The 10,814-nt window shown below is 33.0% G+C and overlaps 1 protein-coding gene across 2 annotated transcripts in view; it reads left to right on the forward strand.

The window, feature by feature from the left end:
* The window catches only part of LOC123561794 (putative uncharacterized protein DDB_G0277255), a 39,661-nt gene extending 32,441 nt beyond the window's left edge, over positions 1-7,220 (forward strand). For both annotated transcript variants that reach the window (XM_045354402.2, XM_045354403.2), the window contains exons 2-3: positions 1,096-1,352; positions 5,522-7,220. In XM_045354402.2, coding sequence (XP_045210337.2) covers positions 1,096-1,352; positions 5,522-6,997 — 1,733 coding nt within the window. In that variant the 3' untranslated portion in view covers positions 6,998-7,220. The remainder of the gene's footprint in view (positions 1-1,095; positions 1,353-5,521) is intronic.
* Positions 7,221-10,814: the final 3,594 nt, after the last annotated feature.

Raw genomic sequence — 10,814 nt, forward strand, 5'->3', positions numbered from 1 at the left:
GCGAGCACTTTAGAATATTAATGCAATACAAGAGTGTGTTTCCAATGAATGAATTGGAAAAAAATATTGATGGTAAATTGGAGGATTCTATAAACACTTTAGTATTAATATTTGAAATCATGTTGAATCGCGAGATATACGTGCATTATCTCAAGTTTCTGTACTGGAGTAATGCAGAGGAAATAAATTAATACTTTTGAAATATGCATTTCAGAAAATGATTCACTTAGACATCTGAGCTTGAAGCTTAAGAAGAAAGACATATTGGCCAACAGTAAAATTTAGGGAAAACATTTTCTAAAGAGCAATATGAAATTATATATTGGGTGATTCTTAAAATTACTCTCGAAATTACCCATGACCACAGAGGAAACATTCGCAATTAGAGATGCTTCTTTGAAGCTTAAAGTCAATCTAAATGCACACTGTTTGCGATGCATCGTCATTTGCGGTTTCTTTTTGTTTTTGTTTAGCAAATTATACATGCTCATTTTGCCGGCAAACAAAAATGGCATCGAAGTTTGGAAATTTGAATAAACAAAAAGAAATGGCAGAAATGGGTACAGCGTAACATAAAGAAGCAATACAAAATTTTACTCGCATTTAGTTCCTATGTATTCACAAATTAATGGCTATTCACTGTAAAAAGAACTTTGAAGCCATTTTTATTCTGTTGTAGTGATACTCCTTGGAAACAAAGATGTCTTGTATTGATATATCCTGACCCAACCATCTATAATCAATCAACTGGATCTTTTTGTTCATACAGTTTAAGTATGATGAACACTCCATGATACGGTCTTCTGTGTGAGACATAATTGGTGCAAGTAAAAGAAAACTTCATTTATCAATAAATACACAAATCTGATGGAAAAACATTTCAGCGTGCAAAATGCAACAATCATGGAATATCTTTCATACAACAGGGCAATTTATCATAAACAGGAAACAAATATGACATAAAAAATTATCCAAACATCACAACAACATCTGAGACATACACAGAATAGTTTTTTTCCAAACAAACATATACACTTGAAAACAGTGCTAACATATCTAGCGTAACTGTAAATATTTTCTTTCTCTGTTTTGTAGATTTCTCTCCGGCTCCTCCTTCCAACAATAATAATCAAAGCGTCAGCTCTAATGGTAATAACAGCGGAGGCGGATCACGACGACTTAGAACTGCTTACACAAACACACAGCTTCTTGAGCTGGAAAAAGAGTTCCACTTCAATAAGTATCTGTGCAGACCGAGGCGTATTGAGATAGCAGCGTCCCTTGACCTTACTGAACGTCAGGTGAAGGTCTGGTTCCAGAACAGAAGAATGAAGTATAAACGACAAACACAGGTAGAAAGTTTTACTTGTTCTTAAGGTATTAGATCACTAATAGCGAACCTCCTTTTTGAAGAGTATTCAATTCCTACCATAAATCTACTTTGACAACAATTGTTAGGGGTGCGTAGGTTCAAGCCCTATTGGGACCAAATTTTTTTCCCCTTATTTTCCTTTTTTTTCTGGTAAGTTTTTACTTCTTTCAAGACTTATTATTGATTTCTTGTACAAAAATGGAAAAAGATGAATCTTATAAGCGATTTCTTGGTGTTCAAAGTGAATTTACTACTTAAACAGAAGGGTTAGAGCTACACATCTTCAAAAATATCGAGTTACACGCGGTGAAAGTTCTCTATTTTGCTTTCACTCTTAGATTATGTATTGTGGAAGAAATTTGGGTAGGTTTTACGTCTGTCCTAAGGTTATTTTTAAATGGAGTAAGCAAAATTCAAAACAGAAACACAGCATTCGACCTTATTTTTTCAATGTTGAAGTATGAATGCTGTCTCATTAAATCCGTTTACTTGAGGCACCATAGAAAAAATGATATTGACATTTTTATTTTGTGTTTTTATAATTATTTACCAATAGTTTTATGTTTCTTTTATTAAAATTAATGGTAAAATCAGTTCTCTGCAAACGTTTTGGATAGTGGCTATCACTTTGAAATTTGTCTGTACTTGAGCTTGAGGAGATACCATAAGTTATACACAACTTATAAAAAAAACGGCACGGTGAAAGTTGTTTAAAAATGGTGCAAAACATGGTTACCTTTCAGAATATACCATTTTATAAACATTACTATTAGTGCTCTAATACCTTAATGTTATCCACTAGTCGACTTGTCCTTGACTAAACTGATAAGTCTTTTGTCTGTATAATATACCTGAATGTCAATTCTGCCCAAAATAATAATGTGTGTCTTTTTAACAAAGGCTATTATCTATTTGACAGATTATGTACTGAACAAAGCTTTGAGAAGATAGGTCCTGTTAGTTATTTTGGTCACAATATGAATTAAGAAACAAATACTGTTTAATTGTAATAATGACACATACTGTAAGTTCAGAGTCCACAGAAGTTTATTTAATTGCATCAGGCAAATTATGATTTTGGTAGCAACTTAAAGTAAGAGTCTCTTTATAGACTCGAAATAACAATCAGAAAAAGTTTCATTTATACTTTTGTGATAGTTTATAATAAACTAAACTTTAAGTAATACCCCAGTCACACATACGGCGCGGATAGCTACGTCTGGCCACGGATAGAAACGTAGTAATCCGTATCGATCCGTACCAGAGTCGTACGGATTTGTACGGATTGATACGGAATACTACTTTAAGGTACGGCTCAGGTACGGATCGGTACGGATTGTTACGTTTCTATCCATGGCTAAACGTAGCTATCCGCGCCGTATGTGTGACTGGGGTATTAGGCAATGTATATAACATCTATTTGATAAGTCCTCATTCTATATCAGCTGACGGTTAATGTTACACGTTTTGACGTAACTGTAACAACGAACAGCGGCTGTTACAGCCTTACCGTACAGTAAAGTTGTGATAAAAAATTCTATCTGTATCTTGACCGATATCACACTAACATGCACGACACATGTCAAAACATTTTTGCAACAAATCAAATAACTGTTACAAAAGATACGGACAGCTTTTATCGCACAATTGATTGTTACATAATAATACGGCAAGTCCGTAACAGTTGCTGTTCTCTGATGTTACGACAAAAAGTCTTCCTGTTACCATCGGGTTACGCAGACAGCGGTGGTGCTAACAGATGGTGTTGTTACAAGCGTTTTTAAAAATTGTAACTATCTTGCCAAACTATTTCTGCCAAAGCAAATATATGAAGAGATGGAACGTAATTTATGGTATCACATGCAAAGTTCATTTTTGAATTCGTTTGCCCTCATAATTTATTAGTCTTTCATCTACATTCTACAATTTTATAATTATGAATGTTCAGTCCTAAAAGTTTCAAACAGTTACGTTATATGCCCTGTAACAGCTAGTCTCATTTTACTATTACAAGTGTTACTTTCGTATGAAAGAGTGATACTGCTTTTTATTAGCTGAGGTAAACATTTGTCATATGTAATCTGTTGCCGTTTTTTTATAAACGAACTTACCATTTGTCATGAGTTTTATTTTTTGTTGTTGTTAAAGTTACAAATGCGGATAAAAACTATTTTTTAGGTCCAAATAAAGTTTTTATCCATTCTCATAAAACTTTGCAAAATTTAAGTGTAAAAATCATGAATCTGTTTCATTAAAATCCAAGAACCTCCCTTTTAGAATGTCACACGAGTTGTTAATTTCCGTGATAATTCTTGGCAGTTAAGATGGCATTTTATATCCATTTCATTTTGTTTAAAATACTTTAATATACAGTATATTCAACTAATAGCGGGCGGACCGTGTTGTTGTTATTAGTTTAAACTGAAATCACTCAATGGCTGGCAAAAAGACTAACAATTAGAAACGTAAATGTCTTATTTTAAATAAATTCTATAACTATAACTATTTAGTTGACGGTAAAAACTCAGGAAAATTCAAAACAAAATGTCCGTGGTTTATTCTATTATCTAGCAATTTCCATGACGGCATGAATGCCTGGTTAAAACAACCATAGAAATATTGTACGCATAATAATCAGAATTTGCCGTCAACTATTCGACATAAGTATTCTAATTACAAGGACTAACTAATTCATTCATGAAACACCATTTTCATAAAGTCAAAAAAACTCCAGTTCAGATCAACACAAACCTTCTATCAGAAAAGCCATATAGCTGTTAAAATTTCATGAAGTAATTTGAAAATTGAGATGCAAAAAAATCGCAGATATTGAAGTTTTTATTTCGCATTTGAGGAGTAAAGTCAGGATTAGATCTAAATGTGTTTTACTGAAATTGGTTTATTTGGAATAGATAGATTTACTTTTGGACTTAAAGATAATTGATTTCGAGCGGATTCTTTTAAGATACCATCAAATCTATTTTGCCGAAGTGCGCCAAAATGTATTTGCTTTTTATGGAAATAATTTGAAAATTAAAGAAATGACAAGATACACAATAAAATATGTTCTAACGAGCACCTGCTGACAAATAGATAAGACCACTTATTTCGTTTCAAACTGAAATAGTTTCAGTGTATTTTACCTGTGAATAAAAACAGCCTTCAAGTAAAGACCAGCTTTTCGGCTTTTCCGGAGAGTGTCTTTAAATACATTTTTGAGTTAATGTCTAAACATAAGTGTTTAAATAAATAACAAACATGGATAAATAAAGCATTGATACTTTATAACAACATTAATTATTGAAAACCACTCACTCTGTTAAAATTATAAAACTAACAGAAATACAACTTCGACATATTTCAAGAAAAAAAAACAACAAAATATTTTTGAAACTATTCTGCCAAATGTTTCAGATAATTCGTTCTGATAAAATGTATATCAGCCAGTTCAGACATTGACTCAATTTACACACATGGTTATAAATAACTTCATTATTTGAGCCGTGCCATGAGAAAACCAACATAGTGGGTTTGCGACCAGCATGGATCCAGACCAGCCTGCGCATCCGCGCAGTCTGGTCAGGATCCATGCTGTTCGCTTTCAAAGCCTATTGCAATTAAACCGTTAAGAAACCGTTAGCGAACAGCATGGATCCTGACCAGACTGCGCGGATGCGCAGGCTGGTCTGGATCCATGCTGGTCGCAAACCCACTATGTTGGTTTTCTCATGGCACGGCTCATTTAATGTTTCAAACGTGCGAACAGTTTCACTTGCAAAGTCCTTATGTAAATCATCTGCAACAAAAAGATACAAAAATATTTTTTTTTTTTTTAAATAGAAAAACGAGATGACAATTTTACATTTACACAGTAATGGCTTTTTGACTATCATATTTAACAGAACAAATGGCAATTGTTTCTTGTTTGTTTTTTAAGGTAAGCTATAGAAGCATTTTCAAAGTTAAAGATTGTCAGATGGCGCTTTTAGTCTTTCGTACGTCCAGACGTATATGCATGTACTTCTATCTTAATAAATGATAAATCGTGGTATTTGGTCATGATTGGTTTATAAAAAGATCTCTTCCAGACACATATCATGTTCACTCATGTAAACTGAATTCAGTTATTAACAATTTTGCTCATTTTAGTTGCAGAGACAAAAGTCAGAAGCCAGGCTTGGTTCAAACAGTTCTTTTCCTGGGAGCCCAAGTTCTTTCGATGATGAAACAATGGATGATATTGAAGGAAGAATGAAAGGTGATTTTGACAGAACAAATACGGCACATGACGGTTCTTTAGAAAACACGAGTGAAAATAACTTACTGGAAATAGGACAAACCGGTGTTAAACGAGAAAATACAATTGAAAATATATTTGATGATGAGAAATTGAGAGAAGAAATGGATGATATGAAAAGAATAGCTGGAGTTAGAGATACTAACAGAAATGAGAGGAATGATTCAGTAACATCTTTTGACGGCAGTACATCACCTAGTTCAGTTCGATCAAGCAATATCCATCAAAAGTCTCCAAACATGACATCTATGATACGGACTCCGGACGGAATATCACCTTTATCATCCCCAGTAGCTAAATCTGAGGGAAAGCCATGTACAAATTTTGACACGGATAGTTCTCAAGCGTCACAATTAGGGCATGACACCGGGCAACGTAGTTCAGTTTGTTCCCCTGTTTCAAACAATACTGCACAGTTACAGATGATGCAGCAAGGTCATGTTAACAAATTCCAGTCAGCAGTAAGTTCTGAAGTGACTCAAGGCGGTTCTAATCAGGGAATGTCTATGGTAAAGCCACGCATGTCTCCCCGTGAGAATATGCCTAATACAACTGACAGCTTTTATCAAACCCCCGGTTGTGAAACAAATTTCCCAGGTGGCGCCAATCAGTATTCCGCGAGAGGAATGGTCAATGGCTGCTACACTACTATGGACAATTATACTCGTAATTTTCCCGGTGGACCTCAAGTCTCGAGATCTTCAAAAGACAATTTACCAGAAACTTTTGGACATCAACAAATTTCTGGTCACAAATCTAATCAGTTATCTCCGCTAGAAAAACTTAGCGCATTACAAAACCAACAGAAGCGTTACTCATACGCAACAGAAAATAGTCCCCGTAGTGATAATGGATATAAAAGTGGAAATTTTAATTCCCAGTATCGTTACACACCCAATTTTGACATGAATTCGAACACCTATCATCCTGCTAGAGGGTACACTGGGTACAATCATAGAATACATGGTGATAATATAGATTTACAGGGTTCTGTGTCAATGGGGGAATTCGGTGGCAATAACCCCCAATTAAAATCTAGTTCTTTCACGTCGGGCCAGTTAAACGCCTATCAAAATAGTGTTTACTATGATGGTAATTATGGGGTTGGATATAACAGCGGTGTCAACCGTACAATGCCTTCTTCGTTATTATCACAACAGAACTATTTAACCTCGACACAACCGCAGCATGGATCCAATATGGCGGAAAATAACGGGAACTTTGAACAATTCAACGGCACAGATGGACAATTTAACTCATCAAATACGGAATTTAGTTCAATTTTTGCGGAATATTACAACTACTCCCAGCAAGGATTCTCAACTTGATACTTATAATAAAAATGCCACCAACAAAATCAGTGCTTTCTGTATTATGTCGAGTAATGTTTTTGTAAACAAAAATCGAAACACCCACCAATTTCAGTAGAATATACATGTATCCTTATGGTAGATTTTCAATGTCTGTAATTTGTGATTTTTTCTTAAACATTGTAAAAGTACAGTTATAATCATTAATGTTGTCATGAGAATAAAATTAAAATAATTCATATATGCTTATCGAATAATCTGTCTCAAACTCTGAATATTGAAATAAGAATTAAATCAATTAAAACTGCCTTGATAATTTAGCTATATGTAATTGATAAATTTACTAGCTAAAGGACACCACTTTTTTCACATTTATTGTATATTTTGATTTAGTAAATTTCAGTTCCGTTACTTTTTCTGACCTAAAATAGTACCGTAGTGACTCATCTTTATGATAGCATTTCCAGATTATCATCTCATACATGCTATCAAAATAAATTATTTGGAATCTAAAGACATTTAGAACTTGTTATTATGAAAATGCTGACATTCGCCCATTTACACTTTTAGTTACATCTGTGTTCAATTTTCATTCCTGTTCTAGAGAAGCGTCGCTAGATGCCTGAAATATTTTCACTCAGAAAAAGTTATTTGAAAATTTCTTTATTTCTAGATACAGTGAACATTTAATTTCTGTTATTTCTACAAGTACTGTGTTTAAATCATCATCATTTTTTCCCCTATATTTTCGGGCTTTAATGTACTTTTTCATAAAAATTGTCACTTTCAGTATATTGTAGAAAAACATTAATGTATAGGGCCAAAAGTTTTACAAATTGAATTAAAAGGAAGAAAATGTCGTTTATTTAAAATGGTGTAAATGTCATGTGTTTTCACAAAAAAACGTCTTTCAATTTCAAATTGTTCATTTGGTGTTCCCATAATTACAAAACTAAGGATTTTATTACTTTATATTTACTTTCATCTGTAAGCATTAAACTCAACCACACCCGTTGATGCAGTTACAACTTTTAACCTTAAGAAAATAAAACTTTTGACTTTAAAATTATATCATTTTCATACATATTTGATTGTTTTGCTTTCGATATTTTACAAGTTGTTTTTGGTGTTTTGTTGTCTAAGAAAACCTACAGGTTATTTTGTTTGGATAAAAACAAAACTTTATTAAGCAGCTGGAACTTGATATTAAAATATGTTGTTTTTTTCAAGCGGAAACAAAATAAACATTTTTGATGTTACATACTGCAGAATATCAAAAGTTCATAATTTTCACTTCAGATACATTCTTTCACAAGTATTTATAGTGAAATATGAATAATTATTACATAAATTACAAAAATCGGCCGTCTATAGCTCGTGCCATTGTCCAGCCTATAGTTCAAAACTAAATTTGTCTGGCCTAAAGTCAAAACTTAAAGAAGAAAAATATGAAAACTATTTCTGATGTCATGTGATAAAATACTTACTGAATGGTTTGCTTGTAAATAATCAAAACATTTTCCACGGAAACTTCGGACATCGAGCAAAAGTTTCAACTATTGACCGGCAAGCCGGAATGTAAGTTATCAACATCGCAATCCATATCTTCTTACAATTAATCCGCAAACTGAAATACTGTTCCAATATAATAAGGATTCTTCATGTGCATTTTAGTAGCAGCGTTTTTCTTATTTTTGTTTACAAACAGTAATTTCTAAATGATATTTTTCTTCTTTTACCTCTTAAGCGTCAACAAAAATGTGTGTTGTTGTTTTTTTTGGGGTTTAGCACCAAAAGTATTTCAACAAATAGTTTTAAATACATGTGTGTCTTATTTTCTTGATAAAAGGAGAATAATAGTGGATAAAAGGGACATTACTCCAGATAAAAAAAAATCCCATTTTTAATTTTCTAATAAAGCCAGCAAATTTCGTTAAATTTTGAAAAAAAGATAGATCAGTATTATTCCATTTGATATATTATGACTGATATAAAGTACAGCTTAAGTTTCCTTCTAGTTTGGACCAAATACTATTCCGTTATTACTCAGCGCTTCTAGTGAGTGTTCTTCTATATATATTTTTTTCAGATCACACGGGTGTTTTGAAATAAAAAAAATACTGCCAAGATCTCACCGATCCACCATATTTTTAACTTTTTATTCATAATAAAAATTACACCTTGTTCTAATTTTGAAAAGCATTAGCATTAACATAGAGCCGTGTTGTTCTTGCTAAAATTATCATATACAGAAAATATGTACTCGCAAGTTTTAATCGACGCAAAGAATATATCCTTATTTTTAGTTGTAATTATTGACGACAAATAATTAAAAACTATTTTAAAAAAACTGGCACATTATGCTTGACAATCTGGTAAAGTTATTGTAACCCGGGATATCTTATTATTAATTTTTGCATATTATGTTGCATACGTGTACAAGATGTATTGTTTCAGTTTTGGTAAGTTATTTATAATTTTACTGATATACAATCAGTACCACATTATATAGATGTGTTACATGGAATTGTTCAATAAAACGTGAAAAAGTAAAATTTCAATAATTCTGTGTATTTGGGTTTGATTTTGTTTGTTTCACTGACAGTAGATGGAAGACAACTGCCGTATACATGGTAATAAACTTGCATCAGTTACGCCCCTTGCAATAAGCAATATTTTACTTTGTATTCCTTTATACTTGTGTCATGAAAGTATTTCTTTGAAACGAAGGCAAGCAACTAATTCCCTGGTAACCAACTGATTCAAGGTCGTGTCCCAATTTTTACCTTAAATTTATTAATACCTTGCCGTGTGGCATGTGCGTATCCAATCTTCTATAATGTTTTTAAACAACAAATTCGAAAAGAAGACCACTCAATTTGAGATTGTTCATGTTTTGGAGCTACCGATAGGGGGACTGGCCTGCAATGGATTGTTTAGTATTTCCAATAATTTTGATCTTGCCTACAATTATTGTTATTCAAGATAAACAACAACAAACTTCCTTTGGAAAGACAAATGAAGCTAGTGACAAAAGAAAGACAGTATAGCCAATTCTTCATTTCTGAAATGATAAATGCATTATGAAGAGTAACAGTTATAGATATATAGTAATATTTATAATATATCATTTATATCTTGAAATGACATGCATAAAGACTGACTATACTCTACCATAAACTAATACATCTACATGTATAAAGTTACAAATGCTCTTAGGACAGGTAGACGCATTACAGAGATTTCGCTACGTGTGTCAGTTTTTACCATTTTCCGACGAAAATACATACCACATCTACCTTTTTTTTAAATTATAAGCAAACTAATGTCAAAAATAAGTTCTAAAATGACATATTAACTGTGCAAACAAAAGTTCTAATATCACGACATTCTTCCATAGCACAACTTTAAAAGGGCCTCAATGACCGAGTGGTCAGGGTCGCTGACTCACTTGCCCCTCAACAATGTGTGTTCCAGCCTAACTCCGGGCGTTGAATTTTCCATGCGGGGAAGGCATCCAGCTTGTTTACGGCAGGATGGGTACCTGGGGTCTATCTCCGCCATCAAAGCTAAAGCTCACAAGTCGCCATATGATGTATAATTCTGCCTGTGCGACTTTAAACTCAACCAAAACAACATGTTTAAAGTATTAAAAATAGTCGTATATAAACCAAAATTCTACATTTTGCATGTTGTGTCATCGGGAATCAGATCTGTGAGGTTTTCGCAATAGCTGTCTATTTAAGGAAGTAAAGTATGATAGTGTAACGCGCTGCTATAAGATCATAGACGTTGTTACCTTGAAATATAATTTCATTTGTCACATCTGCTTCTC

This window comes from Mercenaria mercenaria, chromosome 10 (genome assembly GCF_021730395.1).
Source record: "Mercenaria mercenaria strain notata chromosome 10, MADL_Memer_1, whole genome shotgun sequence".
NCBI lineage: Eukaryota > Metazoa > Mollusca > Bivalvia > Venerida > Veneridae > Mercenaria > Mercenaria mercenaria.